The sequence below is a fragment of the Dendrobium catenatum genome, unplaced genomic scaffold, assembly GCF_001605985.2.
Source record: "Dendrobium catenatum unplaced genomic scaffold, ASM160598v2 fragScaff_scaffold_91, whole genome shotgun sequence".
NCBI classification, from domain to species: Eukaryota; Viridiplantae; Streptophyta; class Magnoliopsida; order Asparagales; family Orchidaceae; genus Dendrobium; species Dendrobium catenatum.
In genome coordinates this window covers 256,680-272,115 of record NW_021318553.1, presented here as the reverse complement: position 1 = coordinate 272,115, position 15,436 = coordinate 256,680, and the positions used below count along the sequence as shown (strand labels likewise).

Genomic DNA, 15,436 nt, shown 5'->3' with positions numbered 1-15,436 from the left:
ACCATAGACCATTTTAATAATGAACTCATCTCTTATCCTCCTAATTTTTGCTTGCATCATTTTTTGTATCAGAGCAAGTTAGGAAGTCCTAGATTTATGAGTCGTGTGTGTCTTGATGTCATGTTAGTTATCATGTAAGTTTTGTTTTGAGTCATGTTGTCATTTGAGTCTTGGTGTCAAGTGAGCAATCTCAAGCCTTGGTGTCTCTTGATGCAACGCCTTCAGAACAAAGCTAACTCATTGGGAGATGAGTTCTCAAGAAGGGGAGTCTGATGTAGGCAGGGGGGTCAAATCAAACCCAAAAAAAAATTGATTTTGACTTCCCTTGAGCTTGCTAGCTCATTAATTTTTGAGCTAAGATTTAGCTCATTATGAGCTGGTTTTTAATTCATTTATTGAACTAAGAGAGTTAGCTCATTATGAGCTATATTTTTAGTTCATTTATTAGTGAACTCGACTCTTCCTTTTCTTCATTCATGCTTTGGCTTTTGGGTTTCCGTGCCTTGGCTCCTTGGTTCCCACGGCTGGCTCCTTGGTTCTTGCGATTGCCTCTTCGGGTTCCGCCTGGGATGTTTTCCATGACTTTTGGGGGGCTTTTCCATGGCTTTAGTGCTTTGTTTCTTGGAGTTGTATGTTGGCTTTTCATTTCCCTCATTTATATTATGAATATGAAAGGTCATTGTGGCTATTTGTATTCCCCTCTCATGTCTATAAATAGTATATGTTTTGGGTTGTTTGAGTATGTTATGTGAATGATTTTTGGAAATGTAAACCTGCGGGTTTTTGGAAAAGCTTGCGAGCTTTTTCCACTTCTTCTTCTTCTATCTCTTGGGAAGACTTGCGAGTTCTTTCCACCCTTCTTCTCGGCTTCTAAACTCTTTCGTCTCTCCGCAAGTATCCACCCCACCTGTATCCTTCTTCTCAAGGAAAACAACTTTAGGAGTTTATGTCTTTAATTTGTGTTTGTGTCGTTTGTAAGAGTCAATAGTTGTAAGTCTTTTATTTTATTATATAAAGTTGTGTTTTATAGTATTTGTATTCTTTCAAGCATTTTATGTCTTTATTTCGTTCCTAGAAAGAGTTTTCTTTTTGTGATCAAAAATTTGGGAAATTTGGGTCCCTTCCCAAATTTTTGATTACATTAGTAACACAGAAAGTCCATCATGAAGCATAAAACAAATAGAGTCATGTGAATTTCATATTTTCTCTTTTATGAAAACTCAGGCGTAGCATTATCTGACCCCTTCCAAAGCTTTGTTACTAAACGTAATTTTTTTAATCTATTTTTATTTTATTTAAAAACAAATAAAGAGACTTGAGACAAGGAAAGCTCTTACCAAATAGCTAAACAGAACTCACTTTTATCTCTTAGAAATAACCCAACATTAAAACCTAATAGAAATACAATGATAGGCTTTGATAGCCATATTCGGATGAAAGCAAAGAGAATCGGGAAGTTTAAATGTGTTTGATACCAATTAAAATATTATTTTTTAGTTGGCAAAATTCATAAGCTTGTTTTGATAAACTACTATTACTACAAATGGCAAATCCACATTACTAATAACAGTAATAAAATTGAACAGCAAGTGAATAACCCTGCCTAGACCATCTCCATGATAGTTGTGCATGAACATATACACCACGATTCATATTTCCTACCTCAGGAAGTCCGATCCCTGCTTGAGAGGACAAAAATGAGTGTGCATGAAAAATGAGTTCTAGTCATCACTGCCATCTTTGTTAACAAAGAGGCAAACTACTGTCACTATTTTTTGTATTTTTGCATTAACCCTGTCATTTGCTGCAGCACCAACTATCATTTGCTTTTGCCTTCCAGGCATGTGCAATCACGGCAGATCATCCCGGCCATCATTACAACTGAGGATGAGACAACTCACTTTCATGCTTTTTCCCTTTCTTCGCCATTTTAGTTTTCTTGTGTTTTTTAGGCATTTGTCAAGCCTTTATATGGCTGCTATTCCATTTGGGTTAGAAGACAAAGCATCCAAATTGCTATGCTATGGTATACTACTATCATGGTATTGTGGATTTGTGATGACACGCAACGTCAATACTAGGTCCAACACAAATTTTCAACAACGGCAATACTAGATCCAACACAAATTCTCACCTGCCTACTTATTGTCCAGTCATCAAAATTCATCATAGCCAACAATAAAGTTTTTTAGAAAGGCAATTTTAATTAAAAGTTATGTTAATTAAGCTAATTATCAGATAGTTAGCCAAGTAAATGAATCAAGTTCAACACAATACTATTTTATTCAAGCTCATTAATTTAATTTCTTACCAAGTTCAAGCCAACTTTGAACATAACCCAAGGTTTAAAATATTGAAACTTTTTTACTAATTTTATTATCAAGTTTGAGTCATAATTGAGCATAACCAATTATATGTTTGACGTTAATAATTTAAAAAAAATTTAACTATTTCTAAACATAATTGGATTTGTAGATTTTAATCAATTTTTTTCAAATACAACAGGTATCATTTAAGTTGTTTGGTGAAGTTCAAATATAATTATAAAAAATTCTAATCTACATATCTAACTTATTTGTTTCATATTTTCATCATATTTATACCTTTAATAATATACATAATTTTTAAAGTGTATAAAATATGAAAAAAAGTATACACCAATATAGAACAAGTCATTAAATAAGTAATTAATTCATAAAAGCATTTTATAGAGTTCTTTATGAGGCAATTGTTAAACATCAAATGAGTATGTTTACAAAAATAAACAAGTGGGTCCACATTGAGTTTCATTTATAATACTATGGATGAGACAAAGGAGTTAATAGCAAAAGGATTGCGTGAAGATGGAAATTGTGGGGATTGTAGATGAGAAATTAAAGCTTCAATTACATTGGTATTTACATGCAAATGGATATAATCTAGACCCTCAATATCACTATGATGAAAATAAGTCTATTAATACATAATTCAAACTCAATTTGTACCAAGGTATCATGGAATGATTGCTGACTCAAAAAAGAGCGGGAAGACTGATCTCCAACATGTAGCCTTCAAAAACAAGGATTCTTTGGATCACAACAAGCCAAAGACACTATAGTGAAAAATTCCACTAATAAGGATTCTATAAATACTAACTTTAATATTTATTGATTATTTTTAAAATTTATAAACTATGATCAGTGTTTTTTTTTTAATTAGTTAAGTGTTGGATTCAATTAAGAGATGGCTCCCCCAAATTACAAAGGTATGAAATCAAAGTGTTTGGTCTTACATTCTCGTCACTAGGTGTGAACAAAATTGGAGTACTCATAGCCAAAGAAATAAGAGAAAAATCATTTGACTGCCTTAAAAATGAACTCATTGATTTAAATTATGTATGACAAGAGATTACAAAAAATGAACATTTGATTAAGATAATTTTGGTGGATGATAAAGATCCCTTAGTTAATAATGATGTACCATCGAATAGAAAATTATTTATGTAAAATGAAAATCAAGTTACACCATCATAATAACAAGAAGAGATGTCTCGATATTGACTTCTTTTATAGAAGGAACAAGACTAAATAAGGTTAATACAAAGTAACTAATAAGATTAGAATGAGTTTTATACACCATAAATTAGAATCATCAATATAGTCATTATTTAAGATTTTAATAAATACTTTTATTGGATTATATTATTAGGAAAGATGAAGCTAATTGAGGATGAAGATGATAAGGACTAGGATTATTTTGATACAAGCAAAGATAAGGGAAGAGGAAAAGCAATTAAATATAATGATGTTATAATGAGGACTCTCTAAATGATGGGAGTGGATAAGACTCTTAAATTCATAAATTATTGCCTTGAACTTATTATTTATATTGAATTGGAAGTGAGAAAGGTATATTTATTTTAGACTTCTTTCTTCCTAATGTTTGTTAGTTTATCTTAGATGACATCCATATTATTTAGTACTTGTGGCTTTGTATGACTTGTTATAAACTTATATTGACTTTTTATAATCTTATTTTGACATCTAAAAAGTTAGTATTTTACCTATTTTTTCATATTTTTTCTTAATTTAATTATTTAATTTTGAAGCCCCACAATCAACAACAACCCATGCATTCAATCAATAATATAACGACAAATAATGGATGGGTCCAATGAAATATTAAAAGAAATTATGACAAAAATAATAAAATTAATTAAGTAATAAATAGCTAACCAATGAGACCTATCATAAAGTTCTCCACCAAAACCAAGTAGGCCCCACTGCTATCAACCTTCATCCAAAATAGCTCGTGGGGACCCCTCGCAGTCAAACTGGACGAGATCGATCAAAAGGGATGATCGACACTCGAAATTGACACGCGATGTCACATAAACAATGTCCGATCGCAAAACGGATTTCGATGTTGCGTTTGAGACGTTGCCGACACCCAAAAATCACTGTCAACTTCTTCGATTGGAATCACCCGATGAAACGGCACTAATCCCGAGGCAACGAGGGAATTGACGGGCAACGTCGCCCAAACGACGTCCGATCTCAAAACGAATTTTGCATCTGGAACGTCTTCAACACCCAAAAGTGTAGTCAATTTGTTCAATAAGGACTGACAAACAAAATAGGCATGTGCCTCGAGGCAACGCACGCAAATCGAGGAAACTGATGCTCCCCAAACAACGCCCGATTGCAAAATGAATTTTGTCATTGTGTTGGGAACATCGTCAATACCCAAAATTGACTATCAATTCGCCTAATGAAGATCATGCAAGCAAATTGAGAAATTTGTATGGATCGAGGCATTTCGGGAATTTGACTCATTGATATCATCTTTAATTTAATAATAATGGTAAATATTAACATTATGATTATTTTAATATTAAAAAATCAATTCAAAATACCTCGTATATTCTGCACCTGACCTCTACTAAATCCCAAGAAATCTCGTGAAATCCTCAGACCTCTCCTCCCGGATATCCTACAACGGACCTCGAATGAATGATACGTTCTCGACATTAAAATGGGATCAAATGAAGCCTCTCGTTCGCTTTTTCTTTTATAATTTTCTTGCCTCCTTAATTGCTAACGAGCTTTCAAACCCCCGTCCATCTGCAACCACAAATCCCCACTGGTCATCAGCTCTCTTCTCCCAATCTTCTTCCGATCCGACTACAATATTCGACACTTCCAACTCGTTCGCAAGCCACAATCAGTCCAATCTCACTCATCCATCCTCTCATATGCATCCATTCAAACAATCGCAATAAGCCGTCTCTTCTCCATGTATCAAAGTCCACAGCAAGCTTGACGCCCAGCCCTCAGTCCCGTTCGCAAATGCCAAACTACACCGACTCCCCTTCCTCACTTCCGACCTCTCGTCCAACTCCAACAAGCCGCTGCTCACACATAGCTGAATTTCTCTACTCCTATCTGATTCACCCCCTGCTCTTCACTCTTGACGAACTCTAGCGACCAGACCTCCATCCCCAAACCCTCTACGTCAACCCGTCGAGCCTCACAATCCCACACAACTCCACTCATTGTGATCAAAAGGCCTTGCCAACATCTAGCTCTACTGCAAGCATCAAGCACCCGATCCTCCACTTCATTCCATCCCTTTCCCTCCTCAAGCAAAGGCAGCTCACATCATACACCACCCGCAGTCTTGTCTCTAGCTGCCACTCCCTCAGGCCTTTCTCTTTTGCTTTCATGTGAGCACCAGTCAAAACATCCAAAAACCAGCCCACCAAACAATCATTAAAAAGCCCACTAGCCCGTCAGCTTATTAAAATCAGTGCTCACTGATATTCCCTATAGGAGTGCTCACCTACCCAAACAATAGGTTCTCTGCTCTTCACTTAATTTTGTTATTAGTATTAATTGTTATTATTAGTTGATGTGATTAATATTATTACTATTCTCATTAACCAATACAATCAATCATTTGCATTATTATTATTGTTCATATATATATATATATATATATACCTGTGTGTGTGCTCGCGCACGCGTGTTTTTGTAAAAAAAATTAAAAAAAAAAAGTTTAAAAAAAATGAAAATGAAAATGACAAAAAACATATTTGTGCATTCCCACAAATTTAGTCACTGTCGTCGCCGATCCTAGCCAAGGTATAATTTCTCAAGTTAAACCCCATCTGCAGACGAGCCTGCAGACCACCCTACGTGCTCACGTTGCACGGTGGGAAGGAACCCGCTGCGCCGCTTGCGACGAGGCGGATAGGCCTCGAAGCGCTCTTGTAGCATGACAAGAAACTAAGTACACTTAAGCGCTCTCGTAGCGTGATGGGAGAATAAAATTGCGTGTTTTCAAATAGGTACCCTGAGCTCTTAAGCGCTCTCGTAGCGTGGTAGATATTGAAGAAATGCGATCGCGGTGTTGTCCGACACCTACCTGAAACGCTCATGTAGTGTGGAGGAGAAGGCTATGACTCCTGGAATTTCTCCTAAGCAGGGGAGACACCGAGAGGCTGCCGAAATTCATAACAAATAAATGACCTGACTTGAATAATTGACAGAAGACTTAATTTGGACCACAAGGAACAGAACCTAAAACAATAAATTGGACTTAAATAATTGCATAAAAGTGAATCCATAATTCACCAACTGGTGAATAATTGAACACAAATTGATAAATGTGGAACTCGTGCTAGGCAGAGAATTCCAAATGCGACTTACCTATGAACCTCAAATGCAAACTCCTTAATAAACACTATAGCTTATTCATGAAAACTATTTCAATTAGAATGCAAAAGCCAATTAGCAACAATCCTGATGTTATCACTCGTATCATGAATTAACTGAAGACGCGATGAAAGAGCAAATTATGCATAAAGAATTGTTTAGAGGTGGTAAGTGCCATACAATGAATATAATAATTTGCCAATAGATTTTCGTACGACAAATGCAACATCCATGCAAGCAAAACAAGGAGGTTGTGAAGGAGTTAATTTCCTTACCATCGACGGCAGTTAATTCGTAAACGAATACATATAAAATTTACACAAATGACGACGACTAACACGCAATGAATCTTAAGGACAGATGTTAAAGGTGATAACGCTTGGTTGTCAATGTCAAAGTACAAGCAAAAGTACCCAACCTTGCAAACAATAAAATTAGAAGAAATACTCACAAATGAAGCATAAGGGATGAGCAACAAATGCAACGGAGGGATAAAAGCATATAAACTCCTACGAGCTGCTGCAGAAAACCAACTATCCACAAGTACAATATAAAGGGAAATAACATGCAAGAAGTAGTGCACATGTATATCATATACATAGATCATGCAAATGCTGGCGAGCATCGATCATAATGAATGGTGCAAAAATGATAGCATACCACAAACATACCTGTTAACGGCGAATGGCGCACCATGGCGCAAAGGTCCATTTGGAGCCATGGCGCATAGCGCACGGCGCGGCGCGCGCTATTTTGAACATGGCGCAAGCTATATAAAAAATATAAAATAATAAGCATGAATATGAAATATTATTAAAAATGAAAGACAAGCTATCATAATAATAAAAGACAACCATAACATATATAAGTTCGACTAAGTAACATTCAAATATCTCATAATTCAAATATTACAATATTTTTTAAAAAGATCAAATATGAATTTAATCTACTCTTCTTGGGAATCATCATCATCAGCAAATGTTAAAAAAGCTTCATTATCTTCTTCAACATTGTCTCCTACTTCATAATCCTCTTCATCACCCTCCTCATCATCATTCTCAATAGCAACATCATGCCTAATTGAAGATTCTTTCTCTTTCCCTTTAGATCTTTCCCTAATATTATAGCTTTTATCATAAACACCAGTAGCTTTAGCAACACTTGTTCAAGTTAAATCTTCCTCTCCAGCAATAAAGTCATTTTCTTCATCAGACTAATCATCTAATTTTCCTGTTAGCCATTCATTTGCATCATCTATCTCAGTCAAAGAAATAGGATCAATGACATCACGATGATTGAATCTCCGAATCAGTGCTCTATTATATTTCACATAAACTAAATCCTTTAAGCGACCATGATCCAATTTGCTTCTTCGTTTGCTATGAAGCTGCAATTAAAATATTATTACATTACTATATTATGAACATATATAAAAAATCAACACATACATTGTAAAATACTTACATGTTCAAAAATACTCCAATTGCGTTCGCATCCAGATGAACTACATGTTAAACTTAGGACTTTGATAATAAAGCTTTGAACCAAAACCTTTGCATTCAAAATCCAAGGGAAAACAAGATACAATTTGTCCACTTCGAGAAGGACAAGGTCTCCCACTACAAACCCTAGAAAAACAAGAGAAAGAAACTAAGGAGGCTAAGAGAAAACTCAAATCTTCCATAACCCTAGAAATCCCCCCTTAATCCCTACTTATAGCAAGCAAAAGACCCAACCAAACCCACTAGTGGGCTGCCCAAACTGAACCGCCCAGCTCAGGCTAGACCTGAACCAAACCAGTCCAGAAATGGACCGGTTCCGCTCAAGCCGATCGGCCCCGTCCCGCTCCGCGTCCCCCTCCCGCGTCCCTGCTTCGGCGGATCGAACAGCGCGGCGCCCGTTCTGACTGCTTCCGCGCGCCACGGGGTAGTCGGCCCTCCCTCTGCCGGTCGGCGTCGGCGGTGGCCCGCATCAGCTTCTCTTTGTTCCCAAGATCTTCGTTTTGTTTGGTTTTCATCTACCCATGTATTTGCTAGTTAATTTTTTTGTTATTACCATGTTGTTTGCTAATCTTGCTTTTAATGGTTATAAGTCAAATTTATGCATATTTGAGCCGGGCTAGAGCTTGATTTTTATACAGCGAGTCGAGTTCCAGCTCATTATGCAAAAGATCGAGCCGAGCTCAAGTCGAATTTGAGCTCCGTATGAGCTAAACAAGTTCGGGTCGATAATGCCACTCCTCGACTCGACTCGAATCATTTACACCCCTAACTTCAACGCTTAGCCATGAGTTATTATTTTAACAATTTATATGGTATTATTTAATGTATTACATAAGACATCATTTGACATTTTGCTACTTGTTATTAGATCAAATTATAAATAAGATTGTAGCAACTATTATATACAATAAGGAAAGGGTTCAAATTAAATGGTTGATTATGGAATAAAGATGCGGCCTTGCTTTGCCATCCACTCAATAAATAAGTTAACTCCTTTCACTTTCACTTAATCATAAAATTCTTTCATTTTTTCATTACCTTTGCCTCCTCCCCTTAAGGCATATGTTCAGCTTCTCTTACTAATCTCTTCTTTTTACCTCCACATTTCTCTCTCTCTACACCACATTATTCTTTTCTCAACAAATCAAGATAATCCTAGCCTACCATAATCTCCATTTTCATTGCCTCACTGATCGTCAAAAAAGTTAAAATTTATTATTCATGAAAAACAAGCTGCTAAATGAAAGATCTGCAATGCATCCTCAAAAGAGAACCATTCAGTTCACGATGATAATTTCAATTTCACCACAATGAATGCTTTTGATCATCACTTAAAAACTAAATATAACGTATATAAATAAATAACATCTGTCTTACAAATAGAATCAATGAAAAAAAATTCAAAAAAAGAAATATAATGATCTTACTCTTTTATCTCGTCAAACTTGAGATAATGCAACCCTAATTGCATTCGTCGCAAACGAGCAACTTGTAAATCCCATCCTGCCATGGCATTTGAACTCAAATTAGGGTATTAAAAATATCTTTGAAGTGGGTGCATAATCATAATAGGATAGCCACATGATGTCATTCATATATCGCATGAAGAGCATTTTATCTTGGAATGGAAAAGGGTGCAAAAGATATTCAAGGTGAGAGATCTTGAAATGGAATTTCAAATAGACAACACACCTCAAGAAGGTGAATGCTTAGAATAATCATGGAAGCATAGAATTAATAGAACAAAGAAAAAATATATTATTTATAATTCGGGTGTGCATATAATTAATAATAATTGGCCAATATTATTGAAGATCTCATTATGTTAGGTATGATATTTTCTGTTATCTAGATTATGCATATGAAGGCTATATAGATTAAGGACAGTACTTCTAAAGCTAAACAAGTTAGTTAAAATGAAATAGTTCTTTAGGAGTATTGTTTGAAAAGATAATGTATTGATGCCTTATATGTAAATTTCATAAAAATGATAAAAATGCAATTAGACCTATGAAATTATATGGATATGATTAATCGACAAAAAGAAATTATGAATAGTCAGTACAACGAATGCGTGATAACTTTATGAAATGTAGATCGAGAAAGGATTATAGAGATGATAAGAGTAACAGTGAAAAGAAGATGGGAAGGAAAAATATCAATAAGATGGATTGGCAAAATTAAAGTGCTGAGTTATGAAGGGCAAAGGGTAGGTTAGAAGATACACGATCAGAATGGGCGCAAAATAATTTATGTAAAATAGAGTTGCATCTCATATTGAGAAGGAGAATTCCTAAGTTGACCCCAAATAATTGAGAAGATGTCTGTGTGTATACAATGTGAGAGGGAATTAGCTTCAAAATTTGCACAAGTAAATTGATAAGCAATCATTCTCACCATTGTCTAAACAAATGGCTTCTGCTACTTCAGGACCTTCAAAAAAAAGAGTCTTATCAAAAACTTCCATCTGCCAAGGTCTCCAAAGTTCATGTGGTTCATTTACTGCCAATAAACCGTTCATTTCATATTTGCTGGAAGCAGTACTGAGCTTCCAGTGACTTGCAGATTCAATTGAGGGCACAATACATGGGAATGAAACTGATGGTAGAATGACAAAGAGGCCTTCTTGAGTCAGCACATACAAATTCCCCTTGAAGGAGAATCCTAAAGATTCTCCAACAAAAACATCCTTCTTAAAACATCTTTTGTAGAGCAAGAAATTATCCAAATTTCTGTCATCAGCAACAGTTGAAGAAACATGTAAATCAGTATGAAAAAAATTGTAAAGTTTCTCCCCTGTTCTACCATAATATCCAAGCAATCTAGTTACTCCAAAAGGTGAAAAGCAAACAGAATCCTTGGAGCAATTATGCTTTGGTGGCAGATGTAATCTCCTTATAGGAGTTGAGAATCCTTTCTTTTTAGAGTGAGAAATTTCTAGGTGATCCTTTACTTCTGAAAGAATATTAGAACCACTTATATAGCCTTCCAAACCGTTCTCTTTATCATTGATTCGCTTTCTTACCCATTTCCCTGGAAGGATAACAGAGCCTTGTTTGTCGCCTGTCAAATCTCCTTTTGAAATTCCTGAACCATCTAAACATAGACTGTTGGAAATATCAGCAAAAACTTTTTGACAACCTATCCCCTTTCCGGCAACATCCCAGCTAGCCAGCACGCCAAGAGCAGAATCCTGAGAGGGAGAAATAATTTTGTTTCGAAGATGTCCTGAGATATGATCATCTGCATCAACCACATAGATCACGCCGTGTTCATCAGCAGCAGCTAATAGAAAAGAACATGGAGTCACCATCAAGCTCTTAAAATTTCTCATGCTTTCACCTCTCCAACTATCAGCTTCTGGTGTCTTCAGCTGGTTTAACTGTGACCGAACATTTAAATTAACCTCACAGCTTTCAACAACATCAAAACTTGCAATTGGGTTACCAGTCTTAGCACACCAAATGCAGGTTAAACCTGAAGTGCTAAGACAAACAAGTAAAGTATCTAAGAATTGGAAGTCTGCCCATTCGTAACCTGGGCCAGGACCATGATACGGCTTTTCAAGATCTATTGAACAGACCCACTCTACTCCCCAGTAGTATAACATAATTACCACAACGATAACGTTTCCTCCTTTATGTACTTCATTTTCAACTATCACATGCTCTGGACTTGTCAACACAAGGCCAAGTTGGTTGTGTAAGGAGCCTGAAAACACTCTAGAGCATTTGTATGAACTGCCTATAAAACCAGCTGCAGAGTGAAGACTGGCTTGATTATCAGGTAAAGGTGGATTATGCACTGCACTCACCGGAATCTCAGGATCACTCTTTGTCTCATCAAATGGATGAGTTGTAAGACAGGATTCCAAAAATTTCATGGTAGCAGAACTAAGATCAAATGATAAAACTGCTGCAGACTTGGGGTATGAGGATTTTATAGGAAATTTAGCCAAGTACTTATTACCACACCAAGAAGCATCCACTTCTGTGAGGAACGTTTGGAGCCACTTTTTCTGTTCCAACGTAGTTTTATAGTATTTATCATCTCCAAACTTATTTTCACATCCATCAACATCTAGATACTTCTCTTTGGTGTGAATGCTAGAAGACGGCCCCCACTCCACCCAATTTCCATTGAAAGGTCCACTTTCCTTGACAAACGTGCTCCCTTGATAGCCTTTATTGGGATAACGGAATGAATGAAAAGTAAAGCAATCATCAGTGCAAACAAGGAGAAACTCCCTAAAATCAGACTGTTCAAAGTGACCATATGAATCCCCGTAATGGCCCCATGCAAATGACTTGACATTTGAGATTAAAGCACAAGAACCAAATGATGCAGAACTAACTTCACAAGGATTTTCAAAACTTTCTGTAGGATTTTTTACTGTAACTGGAGTAGACGTTGGAAATTCTGTAAAAATGATAGGTACCGGGCAATGATCTAGATGACAAGACGTGTCAGCGCCATCCTTTAAATAATAGAAAGAACGCAATCCTGATAGCACAGAATATAATGATAAAGAAATTACTATAAGATGAAAAAATCTATAAGAACAATAAAGACAACCAAACCATTAATGGTACCAGCAGTTAGTGGAAGTAATAATGCTTCAGATTGATATGAAAGCAACAGCAACAAGTTCCTTGTTGGAGAGATGGAAACTTCAGATAATTCCGATGGCTTCAAATGATATGGCAAATGGTCCCATTTTACCAATTTCAATATGGCAGGACCATCTCCACTGTCAGTAAAGGAAGACATTAGCATCATAAGTTCACCTGGGAGACAATACATATTTAGCGAAAGAACCGACAGGTTTGTTAACAAGTGTATCAGAATAAAAGTGAATTTCCAGAACAAACAATTTAAGTTTCAGCTAATAAGTAGCAAGCAATGTTTTAAAAAAGTACAGCATAATTCAATGAATTATCATGGTGATGAATGTTGAAGAAAATTTTAGCACCATAGTGATCAGAAGTAGCCAATTGTACCAATTACTTCAATCATATTCTGAATCATTCATCTCCATGCATTCCAAAAATCTGCTAGGCAAAAGAAACTAAAAATACGGCAGCCTAGAATAAGAACAAAAAACATTATAAAGCGAAACACCAAGAAATCTATACTATTAGTGCAATTCATATAGAGAACTGCTTACAGATGTATATATGAAACTCCTATATAATTTCTGCCCATGCTCAATAAAATCTCTGACCTCTTTTCTAATCTTTCACTACAAACTCATTGATACATCAGATCCCTACTACCTAGTAATTAATCTGTGGATTATTACGACTATTTTGCCAGCTCTTGAATCAGTAGACTATATTAATAATTATATAATTACTCTCCCAGATAATGCATGTTTCCTAAAAGAAACTCTCCAGAAATTGTATAAATATTACACAAATGTTGGAATAAAATACTCATCAAATTCTCTCAAAACTTTTTCAGGCTTTTTTCCTTCTCTTTCCATTACAAAAACCTTCATCACAGAGTTAACAAAACCATGTGGCCTTCATTGTTACGCTAGTTTTTTTACCCTATTTTTCTATAATTTTCATTTTTATCGTTGCATTGCTACAAATATTTCTCATTATTGCAACCTTCATCGCTACAATACCGTAAATTAATCCCATTGTTGTAGCCTTCATCGTTGCATTTTTGCATTTCTTTCATTTCCTTATTTTTTTCTCGTGAATAGAACCACAATTTTTCTCTTCAAGAAAGCCAATAATAATATCCACATATCATTTGTCTCAGGTTCTCTTGGAATTGAGGGATGCAATCTAAGTCCGATGGAAGAGTAGTGTTGACCACAACACCAAACAAAAAAAAAAAAAGGAGATTTTCCACGTAATCCATAAAAACTGCAGGAAATCCCGCTAACCTGCAAACGGTGCCGAATCCATCGCTTCCCCGTGATTCCTGCATGAATCCCGCTCTCGATCGTCGCTCTTCAACGCCTTTAAAAGCCAATCGACCGGACACCTCCAGTGCTTCTTCACGTTCGCAAATCTCTTCCATTCCCGACATCTCCACACGCGAATCCCCTCTATTCTTCTTCTCCCCGACCTCCGACCTCCTCCGTGCTGCTCAACCTCGCTCTCCGATCGTGAGAGCTCCTGTGCCGCCGACCTCCTCAGCCCCGATTTCTTCAAATGCAGAGAGAGAGAAAGAGGAAGTGAGTGAGAAGACCTACCTTCTTTCTTCCTCCCATAGCCGAACCCAGCCGACCTCTTATAGGTAGAGATTAGGAGGGTTTTAATTCTTATGATATTATTATTATTATTATTATTATCATTATTATTATTATTATTATTAATTATTTTTTAATTATAATTTGTCTTATAAAATAAATATAATTAATTATAATTTTTATAATTAATTAATATTAATTATAATTAATCATAGTTAATTATTATCATTAATAATTAAATTTGATTAATTATCATTAACTATAATTAATTAAAAAATCATAATTAATTAATTATAATTATAATTATTTATTATAAGATATTTATAATTAATCACTCTCGAAGTTAGTGGCGGACCGGAAAACCGTCCATGCACGCCTTTATTGCGCGTGGTGGGATGGAACCCCGGTGCGGCGCCTACAATGAGGCGGGTGATCACCTAAAAATCCTACTTCAATGTTCGTGGTGAACCGAAAAATCGCCTATGCACGTCTTTATTGTGCATGGTGGGATGGGACCCTGATGCGACACATACAGCGAGGCGGTATCACTTATAAGTACCCCCGAGCGGCGGGAAAGCAAACTGTTTTTTTTTTTTAGAAAGTACCGTCAAAAACTGCTTTTTCAAAAAAAAAATACTTTTTAAAACCCCATGCACACCTTTATTGGCGTAGTGGATGAAAAATTAAAAATCACTGCCGCTGTGCCTCACAAACACGAACCGTGCACGTCTTTATTGACGTGGTGGGTAGGCGGCCTCTTGGTTTTTCCCCTAAACGGAGGAGACGCCGGGAGGCTGCCGAAATTTTGTCTGAAATAAGATAAGGACTTGGAACAAATAGTGGACTTTGTTTGGACTTTTTTTGAACAATTAAAGTGACTAAATGCAAATGTGAATGATTGATTAAAAGACTTAATTCAAACCTTGATAAAAATGAACTTGAATTGAACAAGATCATGTGAGACTCTTGAACTTGTTTTGAACCAAGTGAGAAGGACCTAAACTTGCCATATGAACGAACAAAAGTGAACT

General features: G+C 36.0%; 1 protein-coding gene and 1 long non-coding RNA gene across 4 annotated transcripts in view; both read right to left on the bottom strand.

The window, feature by feature from the left end:
* Window positions 1-14,433, bottom strand: part of LOC110096041 — a 134,637-nt gene extending 120,204 nt beyond the window's left edge. Inside the window, exons 1-4 of one of the 3 annotated variants that reach the window (XM_020821799.2) lie at window positions 14,097-14,433; window positions 12,790-12,947; window positions 10,595-12,700; window positions 9,625-9,700 (exon numbers count right to left, since the gene is read on the bottom strand). In XM_020821799.2, coding sequence (XP_020677458.1) covers window positions 9,625-9,700; window positions 10,595-12,700; window positions 12,790-12,947; window positions 14,097-14,242 — 2,486 coding nt within the window. In that variant the 5' untranslated portion in view covers window positions 14,243-14,433. Of the gene's footprint in view, window positions 1-9,624; window positions 9,701-10,594; window positions 12,701-12,789; window positions 12,985-14,096 lie in introns of all 3 variants that reach the window. The other 2 variants (XM_020821801.2, XM_020821800.2) reach the window with 2 other exon arrangements.
* On the bottom strand, window positions 7,927-8,234 carry LOC114580176. The gene is made up of 2 exons (XR_003701496.1): window positions 8,160-8,234; window positions 7,927-8,082 (listed from the first exon to the last, which is right to left on the bottom strand). It is a non-coding gene; the product is annotated as an uncharacterized LOC114580176 (long non-coding RNA).
* Window positions 14,434-15,436: the final 1,003 nt, after the last annotated feature.